The 26536-nt window shown below is 49.4% G+C and overlaps 1 protein-coding gene across 5 annotated transcripts in view; it reads left to right on the plus strand.

Annotated features, from left to right (window-relative positions):
• The first annotated feature begins 3164 nt into the window (after positions 1–3164).
• Positions 3165–26536, plus strand: part of ATP11C (ATPase phospholipid transporting 11C) — a 42585-nt gene continuing 19213 nt past the window's right edge. For 3 of the 5 annotated variants that reach the window (XM_058847735.1, XM_058847737.1, XM_058847738.1), the window contains exons 1-17: positions 3165–3285; positions 9339–9458; positions 10875–10964; positions 14415–14495; positions 15450–15557; positions 16110–16238; positions 18558–18661; positions 19237–19287; positions 20111–20175; positions 20712–20796; positions 21175–21325; positions 22100–22297; positions 23440–23601; positions 23702–23859; positions 24745–24816; positions 25689–25762; positions 26384–26487. In XM_058847735.1, the coding sequence (XP_058703718.1) occupies positions 3178–3285; positions 9339–9458; positions 10875–10964; positions 14415–14495; positions 15450–15557; positions 16110–16238; positions 18558–18661; positions 19237–19287; positions 20111–20175; positions 20712–20796; positions 21175–21325; positions 22100–22297; positions 23440–23601; positions 23702–23859; positions 24745–24816; positions 25689–25762; positions 26384–26487 (1860 nt within the window). In that variant the 5' untranslated portion in view covers positions 3165–3177. The remainder of the gene's footprint in view (positions 3286–9338; positions 9459–10874; positions 10965–14414; positions 14496–15449; positions 15558–16109; positions 16239–18557; positions 18662–19236; positions 19288–20110; positions 20176–20711; positions 20797–21174; positions 21326–22099; positions 22298–23439; positions 23602–23701; positions 23860–24744; positions 24817–25688; positions 25763–26383; positions 26488–26536) is intronic. The other 2 variants (XM_058847736.1, XM_058847740.1) reach the window with 1 other exon arrangement.

Consider the following 26536-nt stretch of genomic DNA (forward strand, 5'->3'; position numbering starts at 1 on the left):
AAGAGGGGAAAAAAATAAAAAAAAATAAATCTCACTGCCGGGAAATTAAATGCAGGGGGAAAAAAAAAAATCCACTTTTGTGAGCAGCCCTTCCATCTTTTATTATGATTTCTGTGTAATTCCTCCCCAGCATTCATACAAAGCCAGGCAGCTGCTATCTGTAGGGACTCAGACTGCACTCGGGGAGGCTGCAAAGCCAGCCTTGAAATGCAGTATTAATACATTTTTTTTGTTTGCTTTGGGTGGTGTTTTGCATGCCACTTCTGTTCAGTCTGAGCTGTGGAAGGTTTTTATTCTTTTTGTTTTTTCCTCCTTCCTTACAGCTCACCATTTCTTACATTGTTTGCTCAGGGAGGGAGTGCAGTAAAATGAGCTGCGATGCCCAGAGGGCTGTTGTCCTGTATCAGCCACATTGATATTGTGGAGCAGGTAATTTCCATGGGCTGGTTTCTGCTAGGGCACTTCACTGGAGGGAAGTGGGGCTTCCCACTGGCCAGGTATCATTGCAGCAGGTGCAGGGTGGGGAGCAGGCAGAGAGAGGAGACCTAGGGTGAAGGAGCTTGTGTTGGTAATGGTGAGAGCAGGAATGCCCTTGTCTAGGGAAAGAGACTGATGGGATGCTGTCCTGTTCTCCAGCTCTGCAGCTGATGGAGCTGAGGTGCACCACAGAGAAACCCCCAAGCTCCAGGCCTGATGTGCCAGGGCCAGTGAAACCTCAGCTCCTGTGTCCTTGCAGCTTTCCTGGCTGCTGTGCTGGGCAGCGCTCGGTGTGGGGCTCACTCAGCCTCTGCTGCCTTCCCCAGCCTGGCTGCAACAGGAGCCAAAGGATTTCCTGGAGATAAACAGTTCTAGGCCACATGGTGAGGATTTCTCTCCTGATTGGGTGGATTTCACTGATATCCTGGTGTGACTGTGCCTGCAAGCCCCAAGGATAAATCTGTTGGTCATTATTGTACCCAGAGATGAAGATGTTCCCAGTGTGGTCTGGGTCCTGTGGAGCAAGGGGTGAAGTAGGTGACTCCTATCCTTTGTCTCCTGGTGCTTCTAAGGAAACACTTGTCTGTAAGAAAACCACAGCTTTTTATGGTTCTGGAGTTGGAAGAGTTGATCTGACCCGGGTGAGGAGCGTGGGGAGGTGCTGGGTCCTCGGGTACCCATTGAGGGCACCCCGGGATGCTGATGCAGGACTCGGGGAGTCCCAGCAGGCTGGACCTGCCCTCCCCTCCCTCCTGCTGGCTCTTTGGGATTTAGGACAGCTTCCCTGGCGGCTGGGCAGCCCTGGGTGCCAGCCCTGGCTCCTGGGGTGCGGTGGTGAGGTCTGGCTGGGCAGTCTGCAGCCTCTGCCCCTGCAGTGGGGACAGCCAGGCAGGCTTGCTTCCCAGGGGAAAGGGAAGAAACTGCTCTGGGAAATGGGCTTCTCGCCAGTCAGCTGGCAGCCTGGCTCTGAAATGCTGGGAAAACTTAAAAAGAGGCAAAATGTTTGTAGGTGGCAGAGGTTGGAGTAATGTCTGGCCGAGCTGGGATGCATACCATAGCATTTAGGGGTTTTTTGCTTCCATAACTGAAGAGCTCAGCCTTTCAGAGGACCAGAAAACAACGGGAAAACCAACAAATTACAGCTCTGCTGGGTGATGCAAGCACTGACAATTGCAAACTGGGAGGTTTTTTTCCATTTTGCTCTTATTTTAATTTTTGCCAGGCCAAATCACTGCTCTGGAGAGCTTGCTGCCCTGCTAAAATAGCTGCCGATGAACAGACATATGTGCACAGCTTGAGCCGGGGAGAGGAGGGAGGAAGAGTTTTGAAGACAGGAAGACCTCGTTGTATTTGCTTTGTGACCTCTGCAAAACATTTGGCTCTTATTCAAAGTCCTTTTTCTGTTCTCCAGCCTGAAGTGTTCCTATGAGCCTGAGTTTTATATGCTGGCGGCATGCTGGTCGAACTTTTCTTTTGGACTGCCAAAAATAAAGATCTGCTGCCTGTATTTCAAGATGAGCAATGGTTTCATAACCCTGGCTGCCAACAGGGCAGGGGGAAAAAAAGAATTGAGATGCTGAAAACTTGTGAAGGTCGGTGGTTGTGTTTGAGCAGGAGTTTCACAGAACAGCAGCACTGAAGTAGTGCTGCCCCAGTGGATCCAGTCTGGCCTTGGCTTTCTGGATCACTCATGAGCCCAGCTTTGGACCAAGTGCTGCTGAGCAGAAGCTGGGGTTGCAGCCATGGTGGCACATTTGCTGGGAAGATGCAGTACTGCCTGGTTTGAGGGTAGACTGCCTCCAGAAGGAAAAACAGAATCTGTGCCAAAAAAAGGTCTTTTCAGCTGTCACCCCTGTCCATGGCACTCCTCAAGTCCAGGATAGGGCTGGGCTCTCCTTTAAATTTATTATCTAGGGGAAAAACTCTTGTATTTCCTCTCTCCACCCTTTCAAGTAGCCTTTTCCCCTGTTCTCTCCACCCAGGCATGTCTCTCTCTGCTTTTATCAGTGGCTTTGTTGGCCAAGTCAGTTTTTCCAGGAAATGCAGCCTGGTTGGGCTCTGCTGTTCCCCACCCGCTGTCCTTGCTGAAGGTGATCTCCCTGTCAGGCCATATGGTGAGGCAGCAGCTCTTGGGGACATGGGGCTGTGCTCTGGCTGGCACCCCTTGCTTGGCTGCCCTTGCACTTGCATTAAGGGTGGTGTGGTCTGGTTCAGTGATGCTGTGCTAGAGCTCATCATGTGCTGCTTTATCATCCCCAGGGCTGAGGTCTGGGTGTTGAGCCCCATCACGTGCAGCTTGTGGTGTAAAACCCCCCAGGTTCTGGCCCTTTTCCCGTGGCTCCTCCTTGCTCTTGCCTTTTCTTTAGGTCTGGGGGCTCTCGGGGTTGCCCCTGCTGCCCCCAGCCTTGGCTGGAGCTGGTTTAACCCAGCGGTCACTCCCTGCTGCTCATGTTTTGTCCCTGGCTGAAATATCAGTGGCAGCTTCAGCCTCAGCACAGGAGAAGGGATACTGGTTTAAATTTCAACTTTGTGTTTTCCCAAGGTGCCAGCCTTCCCGTCCTGCTGAGGAGTGAGCAGCAAAGTCCCGTCCAGTGGGAGATGAGATGGGGCAGTGTGTGCCTTCAGCCCTTCCTCTTGGACCTATGAGCTCTCAGCATTGCAGATCCAATGCTGGCTGTTTGTTTTTTCCAAGGTCTGTGCATGTTATTGACCCTTTCATCAGGCACAGGGACAGTGGTGGGGTCGATCCTGGTCGATGGAGTTCTCTCTCTGAATCAGGAGATCTGCCTGAATATGTGGTCGGCGTGGGTAAGCACATTTGGAGCTGCTGAATTATGAAGGGTGTTCTCAAAGCATGGCTTGTGCCCTCACAGGAGTGACTGAGGACAAAGAGCCATAGGGAAATTGGCAAGAAGAAACCTCAATTAAAAATACATCGGTTGGGCAGTGAGGCTGATGGGCTGAGCAACTTCCCGAGGCTGATGGATGTTTTGGGGAGGTTACGGTAAATTTATGGAGGCTTTTTAAAATTGTGGATGTGTTTTCCTTTGTTCTTCTGAGGCTAAGTGAAACAGGAGCTGGAACAGGCTGTTTTGGGAGGTGCTGTTATTTTTGCAAGCTTTTTTTGTAAATCAGGTCGCCTTCTCTACTACTTTTATGATAAATTGAACAATACAGGAGCAATTAGACTTTAAAGTACTCATGAGATTGAAGCCAAGTAATGTGATTTAATCTTTCTTTTGCATATATTTAATATAAGCTGCGATTTCATTCAAATGTTTGAGCTTTGTACTTGTACTGTATAATCTCTGGGTTTAACAGATGACTTTTTTTTTCAAATGCCTGTGGTTTTTATTAGATCTGTTTTCTATGAGTTATTTGTGTTTACTTTGTGGCTTAAAGTTATCTTCAGCAAACATGAAAGGAGAGGTTTTTTTACTGGTTAGTTCTGGTTTTGGTGCTTTCTGGAACTGTAGTAAATCAAATGGTGGTGGTTTTTTAGTTTTTCTTCTGCCACTGTTTTTTTTTTTTTTTTTTTTTTTTCTGGAAACAGGGCCAGAAGGTAGCACAGACATTTGCTTTCCATATGGGGGATATAATTAAACACTCTGTTTGCAGCTGCCCTAGAAATACTCCTCTTGAAGTGGCTCCTTGTCAGCGCTGACTGCAGAGCACAGGTTCACCTCTCCTGTTGAACTCAGTCTAACTCCATTAATTTTTACCCAGGCTTGCTAATTTTTACCCAGGTTTGCAGCTTTTATCCAGTGCCATGTGGGTGCTGTGGTGGGTTCCCAGGCAGTGGGGAGGGTGGGAGCAGTTGTGCTCCACAGGATCATTTCTGTGGGAGAAAGGTGAAGAGGCACGAGGGGACAGTTGCCTGAACTCAGGCAGAGAATTTGGGGACTGCTGTGGGCTGCAAATGTAATTCTGCCACCTCTGTGTAATGCTCCCACTGCTTCAAGTCATCAATATGTTGGGTTATTAATTGCATCCATGGGCAGTTTTACTCCTGGCCTGATGCCTTCAAATCATACCCATTGTTACCTCCTCAAAGAAAAATTAATAGTGAAACTCCAAGCCTCAGGTGACCATGGGCGCGTAGTTGGGCTTTTTCAGAATGTAAGAAAATATCCATTATCCCCCTCAATGCCTTGATTTCAGAGCTGCTGCTTCTGGCAGTACGTGGGCTTGATAAAAGGTGCAAGCATGGGAAGGCTGGGTTGCATCAAAGCATTTGACAGAACACATTGATGTGTGAGCTTCTCCCTGGCACGAGAAGGTGCAGCAGCAGCAGCAGCAGCAGCAGCCCTTTGCCCTGCCAAGCGTGGGCAAAGGCAGGACGGGCAGGCAGCTGCCAGCCCGAGGGATGCTCCTGGCACAACAGCCTTGCTTGCCTCCTCTTCATCTCCTGTGATTTCTGTCTGACTCTCTGGCTGCTGTCTTCCAGCTGAGATGCTTCAGGAGAGATCTGCCCCTGCTGATGGGCTTGGTTAGGCTCTGGGGGAGTGAACAGGAGCTCTGAACTGAAGCTTGGAACGTTGCAGGAGAGCCCTGCATCCCTGGGCTGGTCCTCAGCAGATGCAGGCAGGATAGTGGCTCTGCTCCATCCCTTCTCAGTTCCTGGTGTCTGCAGTGTCCCCCTGTGCTGCTGTGTGTCTGCCAGCTGCTGGGAGCTCTTCTGGACACGGGAGAGCAGCTGGGTCTGTGTCACTTGCCGGCATCCCCAGATCCTCCAGGCTTGGTGGGGCCATGCAGTGTGGCTTCCCTGGCACTGTCCCCACACTGTGCCCAATCTGACTCTGCTGGTCCCTGCAGACAGCTCTGCTTCTCCCAGTGCTCACACAAACACCTCTGGCCCAGGGAGGTGAGAAAGTGCCTGTGAGGGCAATGCAATTGTTTATTTCCTTGAATAATCCTTGTGGCAGGCTTGGCTCTAAACAGCAGGAGAAACTCTGGCTTTTGCCTGGTGCTCACTCCAGCACTGTGGACTGCAGGCTTTATAGAACCCAACGAGGCAGCTGCTTGAATTGCATCCAAGTAATATTTTCTTTTATTTTTTTGCCATCAGAATTACATTTTTTCATGAAAGGCAGTTGGAAAAAGTCATTTAAATCCTCTCCCTGCTAATCTGCATATTTTATAATTTTCCCAAAAGCCTGGCAGTTATTCCCTAAATCTGCCTCTAAGTCTCTGTTGAGAGCTGTTATTAAGACGTAGCAATCTATTAACGACCCGGCCAGGGCCCGGGCTGGGCTCGTCAAAGTGAGAGCTTTTAATTGCTGAGTTCAGCCAGCACCTCCTGCTGCAGGTGTCTGGTGTGTGCTGGCTCCTGGGGGGTGGAGAAGGGAGATGTGGAGTGAAGCCTTGCACTTCTGGTGTGGCTGTGGGAAGGTGTGATGCCGTGGGAATTGAGGCAATGGGAAGGGAAGTGCTGGGAGCCTGTGAGACCGTGGAGGGATGCACGGTGGGTTACAGTGTCACTGCTCCCCTGGCATCACTCACCTGTGTGGGTGATGCTGCAGGTGAACAAAGGGGCTGGGGGATGAACCCTCCTAGGAGCTGGTGCCACCTGGGTTTAGGTTCCCTGCTCCTGAGGCTTCACACACACCGTGCTTCCTGTGGACACTCAGGAAATCCTTGTGTATACTTTTCCAGAAGTGCTTTAAGCAGAACTTGGTGGTTTCTGTGCCAGTGTGTGCGAGTGGCAACCCTCACCCTGCTCCTTCCCAGCGTGGCAGGGGAAGCTGTCGCTTCCTCCCTGGGCTGGAACTGCTCCCCAGGCACTGCTGGCTCCAGAGCCTGGGCAGGGCACGGTGGGGACCACACGTGGGGACGTGTCCCAGCTGCTGGCCCTGCCGTGGTGTCCGTGGATGGCTCTGCCTCCTGCTCCCGGGGCACAGCTTGGTGGCACCGTGGCTGGCACCTCCACAATGCAGCAGGTACGTCAGGGACCCTCCTCTGGCTGCAGTTTGTAGTTTGCAAGAGGGGCTGTTTGCTGCTGCAGTGGTGGTGCATTCCCTAGCTGGGGGTGTGTGCCAGCCCTGCCCAGCTTTGGGGTGCTGTGCTTGGGGGTGTGTGCCAGCTGTGCCCAGCTTTGGGGTGCTGTGCTGGGGGTGTGTGCCAGCCCTGCCCAGCTTTGGGGTGCTGTGCTGGGGGTGTGTGCCAGCCCTGCCCAGCTTTGGGGTGCTGTGCTGGGGGTGTGTGCCAGCCCTGCCCACCTTTGGGGTGCTGTGGCTGGGGGTGTGTGCCAGCCCTGCCCACCTTTGGGGTGCTGTGGCTGGGGGTGTGTGCCAGCCCTGCCCAGCTTTGGGGTGCTGTGCTGGGGGTGTGTGCCAGCCCTGCCCACCTTTGGGGTGCTGTGCTGGGGGTGTGTGCCAGCCCTGCCCACCTTTGGGGTGCTGTGCTGGGGGTGTGTGCCAGCCCTGCCCACCTTTGGGGTGCTGTGCTGGGGGTGTGTGCCAGCTGTGCCCAGCTTTGGGGTGCTGTGCTGGGGGTGTGTGCCAGCCCTGCCCACCTTTGGGGTGCTGTGCTGGGGCTGTGTGCCAGCCCTGCCCAGCTTTGGGGTGCTGTGCTGGGGGTGTGTGCCAGCTGTGCCCAGCTTTGGGGTGCTGTGCTGGGGCTGTGTGCCAGCTGTGCCCAGCTTTGGGGTGCTGTGCTGGGGGTGTGTGCCAGCTGTGCCCACCTTTGGGGTGCTCACTCTTGGGGGTGCTGGTGGCTGCTGCCTGTTGGGAGGTGCAGGACGTGGTGTAGGACATGAATCCTCCTAGCACTGGAGCTGTGAGGATGGTCAGCACCTCCCCAAGTGTAGGCATGGTGTAAAAACACTTCTTTAACTAAAGGTGCTGCAGATGTGGGTGGGAAACAGAGGAAGGGAAGAGCTGCCACTTCCTTTGGGTAGATCTGCTCCTTGGGCAACAGGATCCATTCGGTTGCTGCTGCTCTGGGTCCACCAGTTTTAACTGTTTAACTTTTTGGTTTTGACACTTTTCCCCATGAGCAGTTAGTCCCAGGCCTTCTGTCAGCATGTTTTTCTTCAGAGCACCTTTTCTCTAGCAGGGTTTTGTTTGTACCTTGACAAGCTGCCTGCCATGAGCCCTTTGGACAAGGGGATGCTGATGCAGGGCACTCCCAGAGCATTCACCTGCAGCAGGCTGAGCCCGTGCAGCTGACATGGGACAGGGATTTGGTGTTTGTGACACCTGCTGTGGTGAGCTTTCGAAGCAAGCAAGCTGTAGGGTTGAGGATTAGCGTGACTCAGTGGGGTATGAAGAGTATCTGCTGGTGTTTTAGCAGCCCTGCTGCCTGCTAATGCCCTCGAACCATAGGCTGTGACAAATGCCTTCCCTATTCATGCCTTAAAATTCAAAACCTCAACTCTACGTAAATCTGTCCCTGGTCTAACACCACTCTTTTCCCCCTCACCCATCTTCCCCCATTTGCTCTTGTGGACACTTTAAATTTACTGTGCAATTTTAAGTTCAGCATCACAAAATGCTTCCTGCTGCCAGCCAGGTCTTCTCCCTTGGCTGTGAGCATCTGTGGCAAGGACACTTTGTTGTATGAAAGGGGGAACCTGGACAGAATGAAAAACTGATTTTTAAACTATTGCACAGTTCTGTTGTTTTTGAAAACAAAGTTTTCTGGTCCACTGAGAAACTTGTGTGCTGGGCTGGCCAGAGCTGGAGGCTGATGGAGATGGAGCTCACAGTGCTGCCTCAACCACTGAGAGCTTCCAGTGGGCTGCAGGGACCTGCCTGGCCTCAGCTTCCTCACAGGCTGGGAAAGGCTTTAAAAGAAGCTTCAGGGAGTTGGAAATGTGATGTTTAAGAGTTACACTGAGCTAGACAAGGCCTGGTGCTTTTGGTGCGTTCAGGTCCTGCGTTTACATTTAACATCTCTCCTCTGGATGGGGAGGCTCTGTCTGTTTGGGGGGTGCTGTCTCCTCCCATGTGTGGCCTGGAGGGGCTGTGGGGAGGCTGGGGCTGTGCTAGAGCCCCGTGTTGCTGATCACAAGTGGCTCACAGGTGGCTCTGTGCAAGGGCTGCTGTCGGGCAGAGCAGCCCTGCTTCCCTGCTGAGGTTTCTCTGCTGCAGTTCCCCCATCCTGCTGCTGAGCACCGGGGCTGTCATCGAGCCCCCACGACATGAGGCTGACATTCACTTGTGACATCTCATTCTGCTTTAAATTAAACCCCCAGCAAGCCCAGCTGGCTTCCCAGCAACCCTGTGTGTCATCTTGAGGAGTTTGTGATGTGAAGCTGTCTGCTTCACGGTTCGTGATGTTAGCTGGGATTTTTAAATAGCAGAAGCAGACCTTGTTGGTTTTTTGAGCTGAGTACTAAATCTGTGTGTGCCAGTGTGCTGGTGAGCCATTTTGTGTGGGCTGGAGGCTTGGACAGAATGAGTGTGAGGGAGCTGCCATCGTCCTCCATGCAATGAATAAACCCAGAGCTGAAGGATTCTCCAGGTCAGGACTAGGAAGAGATGTAAAGATGCTAAGTTATATTCCTAATGACTTCAAGTGCTTGATAAAGACATCTTCTCCCTCAAGAGGGAAGAATAAGCTGGCACAGGCTGCAGCTGTCCTGCACAGGCAGGGTGCAGTGAGCTGTCCTGGCGGGGTTACCATGGCTGAGCAGAGGTGTGCCTCAGGCTCAGCACGTCCTTGATTCTGCCCAGTGACCTTACGTGTTCCTCTTCACTCTCTGTGCTTTGGCTGGGGCAGACAGGTGAATTTTTGAGCTCCAGCTGCCTCATTTCCAACAAACAGCACGGTGCACTGAGAAGCTGGAAGCCACGAATACAAATACCTGAATTCTTGAGCTAAATGCTGTTTTTTCCTTCTCCTGCGTGCCCTGACAGTGTGCTGGGGAGGAGAAGCGGGTGGGGACGCGCACCGTGGTGGTCGGGCACCGGCCCGTGTCGGACACCGAGGCGTGCGTGGCACAGAAGTTCTGCGACAACAGGATCGTCTCCTCCAAGGTGAGCTGCCCTCTTCTGCTCCTGTTCTCACCTGCTGCTGTTTGGCAGTGGCCTTGGAAGCCAAGAGCCCGAGTTCCTCGAGGATGAATGCAAAGATTCCCCTGCAAGCAGAGCAGCCTGGTGCAGCCCTTACACACAGCTCCAGTCTCTCAGTATTTGGGTTTTCATCCTGTCAGTGCCAGTGGGGGTGTGAAGTTCCTTTCCTGTAGGCTGGATGAGAGCAAAGCACATGGACATGTTGATTTTGTAGGTTTGGGGGGGGTTTGGTCTGTTTTTTAAAATTTTCTTGCATCCCCTTTGGGAAGAAAAGACAGGGTAGGTGTATATAGTACAGCATGAGGTAACAGCATCTCAAATTTGTAAAAGAGACTGGCCATTATTTTATAAAGGGACATAAAAATATGATTTTTTTTTTTTTTTAGTTCTGTGGGATTTTTCTTTCTTGAGATAGGACAAAAATAACCATGCTCTGTTTATCCCTTTGGATGAAAGGGGGGGAAACATTCATATGGTATTAATGCAGCTTTTGTTTATGGTGCAAAACTGTGATGACACCCATCTGCCTTCTGCTTAGCTTTTTTCCATGACATTCATGAAGCTATTTCAAAAGATTTGGAGCCAATTGGAGTAAAATATCAAACAAGTGGCATTCCATATTGTCAACACAGCTGGATACGTATCCCAGCGCTGGGATTTGTGATGCTCAGCATACACTTATTTTAACACTTCAGTTTTGCTGTATTGAGCTGCAAGGGGGTTTTTCCCTCTCCTTTCTTTCTTTATACATCTTGGATCTTATCTGTTTTTGTATGCCTGGGGGTTTTTTTGGGAGAAGTTTTCCGTCTGTTGGTGTTTAACTTGTGTAGCATTCCCATTGACGTTTCCCTGGCACGCAGGGGGAGCCTTCAGTGAGGACACCTTCCCCTCTCTGTTCCCTCCCTGACAAATGGTTTGCTTTAGCACTAATTTTAGTTCTTCCTTGATTTATTTTTGCATGTTATGTCCTTGCTCTTTTTTCCCTTTTATATTTGCTAGGCCTGGGACCTGACCAGTCTCTTTTATAATTAAATGGACATTGGTCTTGAGACTTGACTGCTTTTTTTTTTTTATTCCAGACAGACTGAAAGAGAGATATTAGACCCATTATTTTCCATGTTGTTCTTAAATTCCACGTGCTTTCCAGAGTAAATTATTCAGCAGCCTTCTTAAAATTATAATGAAGCACAACCTAATACTGAATTTGTATGAGCAGCATGGCTCTTCTTTTGCCATTTTTTTTTTTTTTTAACAAAAGCAGCTCTAAGATGGTTTTGGGAATTTGGAAAAAAAAATGTCTTCACTGTGGGTTATGGTGTGATGATGTCCCCATCAGCCACGTGCCTTGGTCTGTTTGTGAATCCCCCTCTCTCCCCGCAGTACACCCTCTGGAATTTCCTCCCAAAGAACCTTTTTGAGCAGTTTAGAAGAATTGCCAACTTCTACTTCCTCATCATCTTCCTCGTGCAGGTAAGAGCTTTGATGCTAAGAGCAAGTTTTATTTAGGCACTGATGTTAAACACAGCTCAAACAAGAATTGAGCTTTAAAACTGTTTGTGCTTATAAGAAGTTTGGAAATTTTTGATTTGGAAGCTGCATTAGAATTCTGCCACACCATCCAAGGCATAAAAATAATTTAAATATCTGGGCCTGTCTGAGATGGGGTCTGAATGACTGCTGAAACACTGAGAAACCATCTTATTTCTAACTGTTAAGATCATTCAATCACTGAAAATACACTTGATACTACACAATTAAGGTCTATTCTTTTGTCACCATTACTTCTTCTGTTTCATAGCTCTGTATTTCTCCAAGTGATAGGATATTTTTGTCTCAAATATGAGTTTCAAGTCAAGCAGGAGAGATAGGATGTACTCAGTAAAATTCAGAAAATGCATAGGATGAGTTTGGGAAACCTGAAGCTTCAGGGAGTTGCTCTTCATGGGCAAAACAGCAAATTTATTACAGGCAGAAACTTTTCCTGCTCTGCTCTGTGGCTTGAGTGCAGGGGCAAATCCTGAGGAATACTCATTGTCTGTTCTGTCATCCAAGAGAAGCAAGCTGTCAGAACGTGCTGGGGCAAAGGGAGTTTGGCAGAATGGCTGCAGTGCCTTTGCTCACCTTTTGAATGCTCAGGCTGAGCACACAGGCAGTTCTGGGCTGGAAACAGACCCCAGAGCAAAGGGAAAGGTGTGCTGGGGTTCTGCTGCTCAGAGCTGGGCTATCACTCTCTCTCCTGTTTAAGCCATGAGTGCCTGCAGTGCTCAGCTGTGCAGGGAAGGGTTCTGATTTCCAGTCCCTGTGGCTGCTGCAGGAGCAGGGATCCCAAGCCATGGCTCCTCCTGGCAGTGTGACATGAAAGGCCAATTTACTCTGGCTGGCTTGCCTCCATCTCTTCATTTCACTGGCATTGCTCCATTCTGTCAACCCCAATTTGTAATTTGCCTTGAGCTGAAGCGATACCCTGGAGTCGGGATGTCCTTTTTGTGTAGCTGGCCACTTAGTGACGTGCTATTACATTTTATATTGACCCTCTGGCCGTGGAGAGCATGGAATATTCCTGATTATAATTACAAAGCGGGTTCCAGTCTAGCTGTGTGCCCGTTTTAGGCACAGGTCTGTGCAGGTGAGAGGAGAACCTGGCTGTTCCTCCTTGTCTGTGTTCTGTGAGCACCTCAAAACTGGGAAGCAGCCCTCATGATCAATTAGAGAGCAAACAAAGCCAAGAGAGCAAGGGCCAGCCTGGCAGCAGGGATCCACTGGCTGCTGGATGGAGCAGCCCTGCCCCTGGGTGCTTGTCCTTCTGGAGATGGCACTTGCCCTAAAAAGGCATTCCAGGCCACTCCATTCATTTCAAGTAATACAAAGGCTGATACCTTGAAAATGCCACCTGTATCTTAAATGTTTGTACTTATATTTAAATTTCTGTGAATGAATAGGGCTGTCCCACCCGATTGCTGCATGAGGAGTGAAGTGTCAGTGCTGGAGGAATTGCCTGCTGTATCTGTCCTGGCTGTTGGGGAACACTTTAGCAAAACATCTCTTTCTCTGAGACTCCAGATCCAGCTCTTTAAGACAAAGTATGTGCATTAAACATAAAACACTGCACAAACAGGGCTGCAGTTCTTTGGTTCATCTGCTGCAGCTCTCACAGGAGCCTGCAGGGAATCTCCTGCTGGAAGGGGCTGGCCTGGAGTGAGCACAGTCTGAGTGTGTGTGGACAGACTGAGCTGGTGGCAATCAGCTGTTTCAGGAGACAGCAGGAATGAAAAGAGTCTCTGAGGAGGAAAGTGGAGATAACTTCTGGAGTGTGCTCCTTAGTGTCCTAAGGAATCTCGTAAGAAGGAGCTATTAAGTAACAGGAGGACTTTGTCACTTCTAAGTGGATTCAAATTAAGCTGTTGAGGTCCTAAACCAGTCCAGAAATAGTTTCAGAGGGGTCTGCCTGTGTCCTGGCTTGTTACTTGTGTGTCCCTCAGCTTTTCACCAGCCACAAAGGGGAAGAGTAGAGTCCAGCCACAGGGCTTTTGCAGCCAAACTCCAAATACATGTATTAACTCTTCCAGGCACTTCATCTGATAGTGTGTTCCTATATCTGTAATCCTAGATCTGTGTGGGCAGACATTGTATTGTTTTTTTACATAGATAAGCACAACTCCATCTTGTCCAGTGCAGGAAACTCTCCTGCTGGACAGCAGGAGATGCTTTACTTTGCCATTCTCAGCAGAAAGCCCAGGTCCTTCTTGGATTGCCAAGACCTGTCCAATTTTTGCAAGATAACTTTTGGCTTCCTGGCCTGTGACACTGCCCTGTGAGTGGCCATCCCATGTGCTGTGTGCAGTGTCTGTGTGACACTTGGCACTACCCTCACTTGAGGCTGTTCCTCCAAACAAAGTGTGCTTTCTTCCAGACTTTCTGCTTGGAAGCATTTTATACCCTTTTCAGTGATCCAGGCTTTCATGTACCTGCAAATATTTTTGGTGTTTATCTTGGCTTACCCTCCTGCTACTTAACTCATCTGCCATTTATCTGACTGCTTCTTGTGGTGTATCTCTTCCACTTCAGAATCTTTTGGCTTTTCTCTCTGGGTTCAGTAGTGCAGGGTAATATTACAGCATTTCACAGGCAAAAATGTCTGTGTAGCTGGTAAGAGGAGCCCTGTCCTTAACACAGCTTTATACAGGCAGCCTGAAACAATAAATATCCAAATGCTGCTGTTTGTGAGCATGCTGGGGAAGCACAAACAAGAGACAAAGTCCCTTTGTGGGGACACAAAGCCTTTCTGCTGAGTTTCCCCTTTCATCAGAGCCCTCATCATCTGCCTCTCGTGCTCACAGTCTCTCCAGGAACAGCAGGGAACATGAGCAGTTTGTGGAGTATTGGCTCAGAAGGTGGAAAGTGCTCCCTCCCACTTATGGACCTGTCCTACCATTCTCACCCTTTCAGGGCCTGGTTCAGTCAGAAGGAGCAGTGGTTTCCCACAGCCTGAAGGTTGAATTAGTGATCCAGGGCCTTGGCTGTTTCCCTGGTGCTGCCTGGAGCCCTGGGCTGAGCTCAGGGAGGATCCAGCTCTGCCCAGGGCCCCTGTGCAGCCACAGTGCTACATCACACTCCAAACTCCAAATCTGAGAGCTTAAAGACAAAGCCTGCGTTTCTGTTTTACTTAAATATTCATGTTCTGTTCTGCAGTGTATTTTGTAGGTAATTTGGGCTGATGTGTGTTATTTTTAGCCTCCCAATGTCAGTGGTTCAAGATGACTGGTACTGCCCTCCCTTTCATAACCAGCCCTCGCTTCCTTTTCTCCTCTGCTAGGCTCTGACCTGCCCTCAGTGGGATGAGCACCCTTTTCCCTCCATAAGCAAAGTTTTGGTTTCTTCTGGTGCCTAGCCCAGGGCTCAGCAGTGTTTTTCTCTCTGCAGGTGATAGTGGACACCCCAACCAGCCCCGTGACCAGTGGCCTCCCGCTCTTCTTTGTCATCACTGTCACAGCTATCAAACAGGTACAGTGTCTGTGGGGAGGAGAGGATGCTCTTTGAGACAGGTAGAGAACGGATTTAAATAGACTCAGAAGCCACCAACATGTGCTGGGAGGTTTGGTGCACCCTTCTTAGAGGGTGAGATGGGCACTGGTGCTTTTCAGGAGATTTGCATTTTGAGTGTGGGTGTCTCCTGCTCTAGCAGTGTAAAGCATCCCTGTGCTGCTGAAAGCAGGCCCTGAGGGTCAGCAAAGCTTTCTGCTGTAGCTCTGGTGTTACTTGAATGTTTTTCCTCTTAGAAACACTCTGAGTCCTTGCAGAGACGTGTTCCAAATGCAGCCCACGCTCTGCTCCCATGTTGGTAGGTGGAAAGGACAGGTTCTGTTCAGCCACTCAGCTAGTCCTGAAAATGTGTAGTCCTCATCTTCTTGCAGTGTTAAAAGACCTTTTGCCTCCCATCACAGGCACACATGCCATTTAAAATTTCCTGGCTGAATAATAAAAAAACAAGTTTCTTCTACGGGGGCTGGAAAGGGAGAGCTAGAATAAAATCTCTCTGCTTCAAATCTCACTGTTTTATTCTTCCAGTAAAGACTGAAGAGGAAGAGTCTCATCCTGCGTTACCATAGGAAAGAGATGCAGGCTGCTGAGTGTATTATTCATATTATCAGTCTGTTCTTACCAAAGCTGAGAATAATAGAAATATGTTACAGTAGTTTAGCTGCTCGTTGCATGCCCCACATGTAGATTATTTTTGTGTTATTTTAATCTGTTCTGAATCTGTCAAATATGCATATGAAGTTTTTAAAATAAATCGATTCAGTCTGAGCTACTCTGGTTGATGTTTTGTCAGGCATGAAGGAGGTCTAAGGGCGGTTGCCTTATTCATTGTTTTAATTTGTCCCTCTCATCCTCTCTCCTTTTTCATTAGTTTACTCACTCTGTTACAAGTTTGTGTTGCCTGTGTCTGTGCCTTAGGGCTACGAGGACTGGTTGAGGCACAGAGCTGACAACGAAGTGAACAAAAGCAACGTCTTTGTTGTGGAAAATGCAAAGCAAGTGCGGAAAGAGAGTGAAAAAATCAAGGTAAGTGTTAACTGAGACCTTGCATGTGTGCCTCACTGAGGCTGAGGGGACAGGGCAGGGAAGGAGGGCTGTACTGGTTAGAGCTGCTCACTTTCAGATGAGGTGCTCCCAGAGCTGTTCCCAGTTAAGGAGTGAAGCTGCCTTTGATTGCTTTTGAAAAGCTGTCTCACAAAAGCTGTACCCGTGCTGACAAGTGACAGATCTGTCAGCATTTTGCACTTCTCCAGGACAGGCAGTCCTCTTCTGTTTCCAGCTCTCCCAAGGACACCAGGAAGGTACATTTAGCTTTGATGTTGATTTATCACACCGCACTTGAGGCAAGTGCAGTCTCCTGCTCCATCAAGATGTAGCAGAGAAATAAAAGCTGGCTGTGCCACGTGGGTGCTGTGAGTCAGTGTGGGGCTGGTGGCCCCAGCAGGCTGGGAGGGATGCTCAGTGCACCTCTCACACCCTGCTTTCCCTTTTAGCCAAGGTGATGTAGGCTTTGAGAGAGGCTAAATCATGTAATAACAGCTGAGAGGACTTGTCATGTGGATGTTTCCTTTCCCCTAGGTTGGAGACATAGTAGAAGTGAAAGCAGATGAGACCTTCCCCTGTGACTTGATATTTTTGGCCTCCAGCAGCACTGATGGGACCTGTTATGTGACTACAGCGAGCCTTGATGGCGAGTCCAATTTCAAGGTGAGGGGCAGCGTGTGGAGCTGCTGCCTGGGGATGGCCCTGCCTGCAGGGTGGGTGCTGTGCTTGGCTGGAGGCTGCTGCCATGGAGCCCATCCCCACAGCTGTGTGCCTCTGGAACAGCTTCTGCCTCCTGTCTGCTTCCAGTGTGTCAGCAGTGAAGCCCTGGGGGATTGTCTGTGCTCTGTTTTGTCTCCAAAGGCCATTCCTGCTGGCACTGCCCCAGATTGGATTGCCATTTATCGATATGGCTTGGCTGTGTTAGTGCTTCCCTGCTCCAGCCCCACTGTGAGCTCTGGTGCTGCAGGGCAGCAGTGCCTGCAGCTCTGCAGCTCCTTTCCAGACCTGCCAACACTCCTGTTACTTAACCAAGCATTTCCAGTGAGATTAGGGACTTCTTTCAGGCAGCATGTCTGCATTCATTTGGGGAGTTTTTCACCAGCGTGAGAAAAGCATCACTTCTGGGATCTTCTCTCCCTTTCCCTGAAGTGAGCAGTGAAACTTGACACTGGTCTTGCTCAGGATGAATGTCTTCAGTCTATTTTCTTTCTTTCTCTATCTCCCCTCCTCTAAACTGGGGAAAGAAGCAACAAGAACTGATACACGTCAGAAGACACGAACATTTGGTTGCACTTGAGTTTGATAAATATTTATATAGATACTAGCAGCTGCAGTAGTAGGACTGGGAGATACTTTAAAATGGCATGATTCATTCCAGCATACTCTGAAGTCAGTGGGAATACCACTGTGTGTGGATCTGGTGTGTTTATCTGGGATTTGTGGCTCTTCCCTCTGGGTGGCTGTTAATTGGTGCTGGATAACCTGTGTGGGAGCTGGTGGCACAGCACTGGCTCCACTGCTGAGGAGGAGCTGGAGCTTTGAAGTGGCTTGAGGCTAAAAATAGCTAGCCATGTTAAAAGGCTATTGCTTATTTGTGTCAGGTGTATTATATGCATGAGTTCACATCACTTTTGCAGAGTCTTGGCTCTCACTAACTTGTGAGTGTGGAGATGCGATGCTGAGTTTCTGTATCAAGCACTGTGGTGTTTTTTTCTTGGTTTGTGGACTCCTGTAGGTGATTGGGAGCTGCCTTCTGTTTCATGATGAGGTGAAGATGAGCTTGAAGGGGAAGAGAGAATAGAAAAGCCAGCTCTGTTTGGGGAAATAGATTGGACATTAGGAACCAGAGTTTGCTGCAAAAGGGGGGTTGAGGGGAGCACACTTGGGTAATCACCAAACCTCATCTGCAGGGGTATCTGCTGCCTTCCTGGTGGGGATTTTGCTGCTATTTGGGGCATGTCAGATGCAGGTATGAGAGAGGTGCCTGATTAAGTGTAACTGGAATAGTATTGTGGAAGAGATTTTGTCAGGGCTCTGTCTTTGAAGCACAAATCTTTGGCCATATATTAGCTAAAAGAACATGTGTTTCCTAAATGCACTGAAGGATGTGAAGATCGTGGAATTGATTGGGAGGTGGCTTTGAAGTATCAGTCAGCAACTGCAGGATGTCTCTGCTGATGGGAGCATCACAAAACCCCACACAAGGGCTGGCTTTGGTGCTGGGCGCTGCAGGAGCAGCTTTGACCTGTGCTTGACAAAAGCCGTGATCTATTGCAGGGCTCCACGTGTGCTCGGGCATTTTCAGCTGGAAAAGGCAGGCAGGTTAGCAAAGCAGCACCAAGGTGGGGATTTCTACTGCCATGACTACAGCGTGTGTAACGTGGCCGTGCCTCCCGGGACGCGCAGGGAAGGGGACGCGCGCGTCAGGAGCGGAGGAAGCGTTTTAATGAATTTGTTTATGAAGATGGATTGAGGCAGCCTGCCGTGACTTGGAGCTCTGAGTAGCTCCTATAAATAGAGCCTGAAAGGCAGCGAGCAGATCCTTTGTGGGCTTTTCAGTTAATTATGAGAGATGAACCTTTGCAGCAGCAGCTGCTAAAGATAGCTCAGAGTCTGCCAGTGCTCCACCCGATCCCTGGTGCTGGAGTCTGGGTACCATCAGGAGCCAGGGCAGGTGGTCCCCAGGAGCCCCTTCCTCACCTGCAGCCTCCCCTCCACCCAACCAGGGCAAAGCCAAGGATGCTCTGCTCTTGGTGGATGCCTGAGAGCAGCTGCTTGCTGCTGTGGTTTCTCTCAAGCATCACTGACTTCATTCTCTGCTGAGGGACGCTTCAGCCGCCTTGTGGGAGCGTGGTGAGGGCTTGGGAGAGCTGCTGGTGCTGGCAGCCTTGTGCACAGGGCATTTTAAGGGCTGGGGTGTGAAACTGGGGGCTGGGATTGCTGCTGGGGCTCGTGGTGACATTGCTGTGCTCCTGTGCCCAGACTCACTACGCGGTGCGCGACACCACCGTGCTCTGCACTGACGAAGCCATCGACACCCTCACCGCCACAATCGAGTGTGAGCAGCCACAGCCTGACCTCTACAAGTGAGTGTGTCCCTCCTGCACCCTGCCCTGCCTGCTGTCACCCCCTGCACACACCTCAGCACCATCACCTGAGGCCATCTTCCTTCCATCAGAGACCAAAAGCTGTCTGGGGCAGTGCGAGGCCACTGGGCCCCCTCTGAATGAGGATGGCAAAGTCTTCAAAGCTCAGTGTCTCTGCAGAAAAGCCTCCCTTGTGCAAGACTTTGTGTGATATAATGAGCTGGTTTTTGTCAGCTCAGCAGTAGTAATGGTCCATGTAGCTATTCTTAGGCCACTCTACCTTCCCAGCAAAATGCACTGGGCTGAATGACTTCCAGGAGTGAGTGATGTGTGTGGGAAATCCTCGAGGGAGGTTTTCTGGGGTGTGCTGCAGTCTGTAATGGGGCTGTGCTGGGGTGTGTGAGCACTCCTGAGCCTGGCCAGTGTGTGCCTTCTCCCTGTCCTGAGCACAGCCACCCCTCTGAAACATTAAACTCTCACATTCACTTCTTTCTGTATTTGCTTCCATTTCATGTTAATTTCTTTGATTATCTATAATGTGTTTGTAATACAAGTTTCTCATATTTTTATGACAGATTTGTTGGAAGAATTATCATCTACAGAAGTAACCAAGAGCCTGTAGCCAGGTTGGTCTTGCAGCTGTCTGTTGGTCCTCCTCAGAGGGCTTGGGTATCTACAGAGAATTTCAAGGATTTGAGCTTTTCCTGCCATCATTTGGGAATATTTTTTTTTCTTAACCATTCCTAAGATTTCATTCTAAAAGGAGGCCTCCCTTCTGCCATCCTGTGGTTTGTTTGAGCCCCTTTTGGGGAAGCAGTGCAGGACCACCTGGGAATGTCCTGCCCTGCTGATGCAACACAAATTTACCAGGCAATGACAAAATATTGTCATTGGAAGGTAAGAAAAACCTCAAACATCAGAGTGTTACACAGAAAAAAAGAGCAAATAATGTTCATAAGCCATCCAAAACAGCTGGCTGTCACCAGAGCACGGTGGATGGGTTTTGTGCTCTGGTGGGTCTGTTCATGCCCTGGAAACAACAGAGGGTCACTCAGGCTTTCAAAGAGAAATAAAAACACAAATGGGGCTGTCAGCTTTGATGGTGCCATTGATTGACTGGGCTGGAATGGACAGGCTTCTGATGATTTTAGCACTGCATTTTTATAAAAGTACTGGAACATACTGGATCTGAGCATTTTGCAGTTATTTCTCAAAAGCCTTAATGAAAATCCCCCAATAAGAGTGGAGCTTTGCATTGGAGATAGTATTTGTAAGGTGAAATGGAAATGTAATTACATAAAGAGAAACAAATTCAAGCAAGGCCCCAGTTTAACATACAAATCCTGTAACCAGATGTAAGGAACCTTAGTTTATATCCTATTTCTGATTTTATAAAGTAGTTTGAATGTTCTTCAAGTGATGTAATGTTATCATTTCTTTTATGTTTAGGTCTTTGGGTCCTGAAAACCTGTTGTTGAAAGGTGCTACCCTCAAAAACACCAAGAAGATTTATGGTGAAGTTATTTTTGTTTGTTTATTCAAGTAGTTCTGATAAGTAATGACAAATGTAGATGTTCACTACGAAATCTGGAGAGGGAACATATTTCTCTGCAGCCTGCCTAGCTGGGCTGTACAGCTGTGGCTTTCACACAAGCTGGTTGCAAAGTGGCCAGGGTGAAGTTGGGAGGCACTGTGCCTGTCTGCAGGGCTGCCCAGCTCTGTTCAAACACCAGAGCAAGCTGTTCTTGCCTGAGCCACGATGGGCAGGGAGCTGTGCCCAGGTGCTGAGCTGGGGGCACAGACTCAGACACTGCTGGTGATGGCTGTGATGGGAGAATGATGCTGCTCCTGACTGTCCCTGGGCTCTGGGACACAGCAGGGACATTTCTTAGCAGCCTCAGAGTTTGTGTGGTTGAACAGTCCCTGGGTAATGGCTCTTCCTGCAGCTGGGATTGGAGTTTGATGTAAACACCGATGCCCCTGATGGCCAAGTGCCAGCTGGGTCCCTCTGGGGCTGCCTGTCCCTTATGAGCCCTGCTTTAATACCCAGCAGGAGTTGCAGTCTATACTGGAATGGAGACAAAAATGGCTCTCAACTACCAAGGGAAATCTCAGAAACGGTCTGCAGTAGAAAAGTGAGTATTTATGTTCAGAAAAATGTCAGTAAAACCTGTTTGGTTTGGGTTTGTTTTTAATGGAAGACTTGTACAGAAATAATCCCCTAATCCGCTGCCTTTTGTTTCAGATGCTCTCTGATTGCATGGAAAAATCTGGGTATTTGAGAAAGCATATCTTGCAAGGATCATTTTTAATTTTAATTTTTTTTTTTTAATTTAAAAACAAAATTAAGAAATGTTAACATATATGAACCTGACCCTGACTATCAGCAGTGTCAAAAGCACTTGTTCTGTAATTCCCTTCTTAAAAGTAAGGAGGTCTTGTTCCTGCCTATTTACATGTTTTTCTGTATCAAAATAGCTGCAAGAATTTAAAAAAAGAAACCTGTTTTTCAGATCTATCAACGCTTTCTTGATAGTGTATTTGTGCATCTTGTTGGGCAAGGCCACTGTGTGCACGACTCTGAAATATGTCTGGCAGAGTAATCCATTTAATGATGAGCCTTGGTACAATGAAAAGACTAAAAAAGAGAGAGAGACCTTCAAGGTAAGTGGATTTGTATTTCAGCACCTCCTCCAGCTTTACTTATTCTGGCTGTTTTGTTTAATCTGATAGTGCCTGCTGCCAGCCCTGGGAGTCCTGTTTGCTCACAGAAAGTGCTGTTGTTTCCTTCAGTCTCTCCTGCTGTTTGTGTTTCTTTTGTGCCTCTCTCATGCTTGTGCACAGTGATATTTGTGTGGAGCAGGGCAAAGCATAAATAAATACTATATAATACAGAAATGCAGCTGATTTAACCTGGGTCCTTATCTGAACTTGAGCTGTCTTTCAGCTTTGAATAGGTAAACTTCAACTGAGGCCATGTCAACCAGTTTGTTAAAGCTGCCAAGACGTGGGCAGTCAAGCCTGAGAGAGTGAGTGTGTAGAGATCTTCATTTGATGGGTTATTGAGGAGGATTTGCAGGGATGTCACTGCACCACTTGTACCCTTGCCACTGGTCTCAAGGCACCTGCTCCTTTTTCCTGCTTGCTCGGGGTCAGGATGAGCCTGTAGCAGTATATTCTGACCATAAATACACTTATGAAGCATTGCTTTGCTCACTGTGATGAAGCAGTGAGGTGTACTCGTGTACTGGTAGATCTGCAGAAGGCAGTGGGATTTTCTGTGCCAAAGGAAAATGGGATTTAGCCCTGTATCTGGGCTGTGTTTGTTTCTGTGTTGTTTTTTCCTGTTTAACCCTTTCTGAGAAGCTGTCTGGAATCCCAGAGGTGCTGCTGGAAACTGCCCCCAGGTCCTGACATCTTCTCCTCTGTCCTTTGCAGGTCTTGCGGATGTTCACAGACTTCCTGTCGTTTATGGTCCTCTTCAATTTCATTATCCCTGTCTCCATGTACGTTACAGTGGAGATGCAGAAGTTCTTGGGCTCCTTCTTCATCTCCTGGGACAAGGAGATGTTTGATGAGGAAATACAAGAGGGAGCGTTGGTGAACACCTCGGACCTGAACGAGGAGCTCGGGCAGGTCAGCACGGGCTGTGTTTGCATCTGTCTGGATGAAGATGTGGATGGAAGTGCCCTCCCTGCAAGGAGCCCTTGTAGTGGCATCCCTCACGCTCCCCTGGGGCCAGAGCTTCACCTGCTTTGGTGGCACTTTCCATTTAATGTGATTGCACTGGCTCTGTGAGGCAGATAAGGTTATAAATAGTGCATGAAAGAGCAGGAATTGGGTCACGCCAATTGTTTCCATATTGGGCAATACCAGGCGCAGCTCTGCGTGGCAGGGTGCTTTGCTTTCACTGCTTCAATTAAAAATTAAAAATCCTCTGACTCTTTGAGGATTAATGAGAAGGTCTGCCCAGTCATCTCCCTGGGCGTGCAGAGCACGTGCAGCTGTGCTGCTGCTGCCTTGCTGGGGCACCTGGGCAGCTCAGGCTTCCCTTTCTGATGAGTGCAGGGCATGTCTAGTGCCTCCTGCTTTTGATTATGCTTTAAAAACAATAATAAAAATACACTTGGAGGAGTAATAAGCTCATTGAAATACAGCTCCAAGATGAGAATCCCCCAAAGGAGGCAGCAGACCTGCAGCAGCAGCTCTGTGAGCAGCAGGGCTGTAGCAGAGGACCCAAGAAAGTGAATGAGGGGAAGGTGAAGAGCCTGGAGACAGATTTTAGTCTTCAGAAGCTGCCTCCCATCACCTGTGCTGAGAAACAAAGGGGCAAAGCAGCAGAACTACACAGTGATGTAGCGGGGTGTTACCACTGAAGATGAATAGATCACACGGACACAGGTTGAGGTGTGGTGAAAGAAAGAGCAGAGTTTATTTTCCCTCCAGGATTTATAGGCTCCTGCCCACAGCCAGGGATGGATGGTCAGGATAACACTTCCTCACTTCACTCGCCATGAGAGATGCCCATCACAAGACGTGGAACAGAAAGAATGTACACATATCTATGTTTACAGTTACTGTCCTGAGAAAGTCTTTAGAAAACCATGTCAGCAAGCTCAGAAGCTGAGTTTTCAGGGTGACAGCGGGGCACCTGTGTCTGTTGTGCAGTGGGGCTGGGAGAGCCAAGCACTCCCCAGCACTGGCCCAGATGCACTGAGGTGCCCCAGGCTCTGTCTGGGCTCCTTCCCCAGCCCCTGGCAGCTGTGTGGTGCTTGCAGGTGGAGTACGTGTTCACAGACAAAACAGGGACACTGACAGAGAACAGCATGGAGTTCATCGAGTGCTGCATCGACGGGCACAAGTACAAGGACTGCCTTTCAGAGGTGGATGGCTTCTCCCAGACCGATGGACCCCTCAAATACTACGGCAAGGCTGAGAAGGTAAGAAGTGTGTGTGCTGCTGGCTGGAAGGGTTTTGTGGGCAGCTCCTGGCTGGGTGAGGCATTCAGCTGGTAACGAGCCCTCCCTCCCTCCTGCCCAGAGCCGCGAGGAGCTGTTCCTGAGAGCCCTCTGCCTGTGCCACACGGTTCAGATCAAGGAGGCAGACCAGGTGGATGGGCTGATGGCACACCCAGAGCGCAAATACACCTATATCTCCTCTTCCCCAGATGAAATCGCTTTGGTGAAAGGCGCAGAAAAGTAAGAATGTGAAGATGTTGGCTTTTTAATTCACCCTCTCTGCTGGGAAGGAGGGAGGTGAGGGTGGTCTGAAGGTGACAGATCCCTTTGCATGGTCTCTCTGGGAAGTGTGTTGTGGTAGTGGTGCTGAAGCTGACCTGCAGTCCTGTGAGCCTGTGGGTTTGAATGAGCTCTCTGTTAAAGGGATGCTCTGTGAGGGATCTCCCCTGAGCAGCTCCCTGGGATGCCATGGTTTGTGTTCACTGAGAGCAGCCCCAAGTGCTGCAGTGCCCAGCTGTGGCAGAGGCTTCTTTGCTGCAGCCCACATGGGCTTTAATCCCCTAGAAACAGAGACCAGCTACCATGTGCACATTGCAGTGAACTTCTTTCCTTGCCATGCAGTGGCAAAATAATAGGATGGTTACTTTTGTCAACCCCACATCTGAACCCTGCCAGAGACGCTCCAGGGCAGGCTGGGTGGGGCTTACAGTGACCTGGGCTAGTGAAAGGTCCCTGCCCATGGCAGGGCTTTGGGTGATCTGTAAGATACTCTCAGCCCAAGCCATTCAGTGATTCTGTGCTCCTTGCAGCCCCTCGGTTTTAGATGGAGGCTGGTGCAGCTGTGTGTACTTGCTCATGGCTTGTAAAGCTGCCAGAGAGCCAGTGGACCATGTCCAGAGGCTCTGTGTGTCTGTGTGCTCCAGTGCCCAGGCTCTCCAGGGGATGGGAGCAGTGCCAGGACATCACAGCAGGCTCTTCATGGAGCAAACAAACATCCAGCCGTGCTCCTTAGCTCGGGCTCACCCAGCTCTCCTCTGCAGTGCAGAAGGTGAAACGAGAACATTGTTGTATGATATGTGCCAATGGGTGTTTTCAATGTTCTTCTGTCCTTTTGTTTATTGACAGGTATGGTTTCACTTTTCTAGGACTTGAAAACAATTTCATGAAAATACGAAACCAAAAGAATGAAACTGAGATGTAAGTGCTGCTGGGGCTGCTGAGGAACGGGGCTGCTCTTCTGCACCACTCCCACCCAGCTTAATTGAGTTTGGTCAGCCTGGCAAGGTCAAAGCTGTTCCCTGGGGGCTGTCAGACCGTGCTGACCTGCCCCAAAACTCCTGTCCCATTTACAGAGCACAGCACATCAAGGTGTAGGTGACTTTAAAGGCTCACTTGCAGAAATCCATGGGTGGCTTTCTGATGTCTAAATTCAGGTCCCTCAAGAGCCTGCAGTCCTTTGTGTGTATCCTTCACCTGCACCAGGTTGTGCAGGTGGCTGCTGGGATTCATGAGGTGGCTGCTGACCTTATGGGCCGTGGCTGGGGCTCACAGCTGGACACTGTAAACCTGAACTTGTGATACTGCTCCATACCCTGTAACCCCTTTCTTCCCCCTCCTGAGCTGAAAATAGTTAGATTTTACCCTGTGCTCACAGCTTGGTGGGCATCTGTGAGTCACTGGCCTAATCCCAGCACTCCCTGAGAACTTCCCTTCACAAGCAAGTTTCACTTCCTACTTCCCTCATGAAGAAACTTCTTATTTAAGTGGGAGACTCGGTGTAACTGCTTGTGGCACGTGGTGCCCCATTCCCTGCTGAGCCCCTGCCCAGCCTGGGGCCTTGGTGCACTGGTGGGTACCCACACCCTCAGTCCCATGCTCAGAGCACCACAGGACTGCTGGAATTTGGGTTTTTCCTTCCATTTTCTCGTGCAGTAGCTGTGAAATTCATTCCCAGGTGCCACATGTAGGGTGTATTGATTTCTGCAGCTCATTGTTAGTGATTTTCTGTCTCAAATAGTTATTTTTCTATTTTTCCTTTACTGAGTCAAAGCTTTTTTCTTTTTCCAAAGGTACCAACTCCTGCATGTGCTGAACTTCGACCCCGTGCGGCGCCGTATGAGTGTCATTGTGAGAACCAGCACAGGTACAGGCCAGCTGCTCTTGTGGCCTCTCACAGCTGTGTGCACAGCTCTAAAACACATCCTCCTCACTCCTGTCACCCAGACCAGCTGAGCTTTTCTAGGCTGAATTCTGTACTGGGTTAATTTTCCTTCCTAGCAGCTGTTTGGGAGCAGCAGCAGCTCAGGGGATGAGAACAGTGACCCTTGGAGAGCTCCCTGCCTGCCTTGTTCCAGGCTGGAACAAGTACAGGGAAGACATGTGAGAATGTCCCCTGGGTGGGATGGGGTTTCATGGGAATAACAGACAAAAATTCAGAGCTCACCATCCTTCTCAAGTGTCAGTCCTGTAAAGTTTGGGATGCTGGTTTTACCCTCCCTGGAAAGATTGCCAGGGTTTACAGATACAGTGTCCAGCCTGTTGCAGAAAACTTGCTCAGAGGCAGGTGGGGAACCCAAAGTCTCAGCCAGGTCAGCCACAGGTTTTTCACAGGCTGGTCAAAGGCCATTTTTGGTAGCCAGTTGGGTTTCTAGCAGTTCCCTCTTCAGTCCTGCCAGAATTCCTCCCTCTGCATCACTTGCTTCTATTGACATTAAGTCATTCTGCAGCTTGTGAGTGCTATAAACTATTTATAATTTGCTTTTAGGAAAGTTGCTTCTCTTCTGTAAAGGAGCAGACTCCTCTATTTTTCCAAGGGTGCAGCAAGAAGAAATCCAACAAACAAAAGTCCACGTGGACCGCAATGCTATGGTGAGCACACGGGTGGAACTTGGCTGGCCCCTGGGCTCAGGAAAGCCTT

The sequence above is a fragment of the Poecile atricapillus genome, chromosome 12 (genome assembly GCF_030490865.1).
Source record: "Poecile atricapillus isolate bPoeAtr1 chromosome 12, bPoeAtr1.hap1, whole genome shotgun sequence".
NCBI lineage: Eukaryota > Metazoa > Chordata > Aves > Passeriformes > Paridae > Poecile > Poecile atricapillus.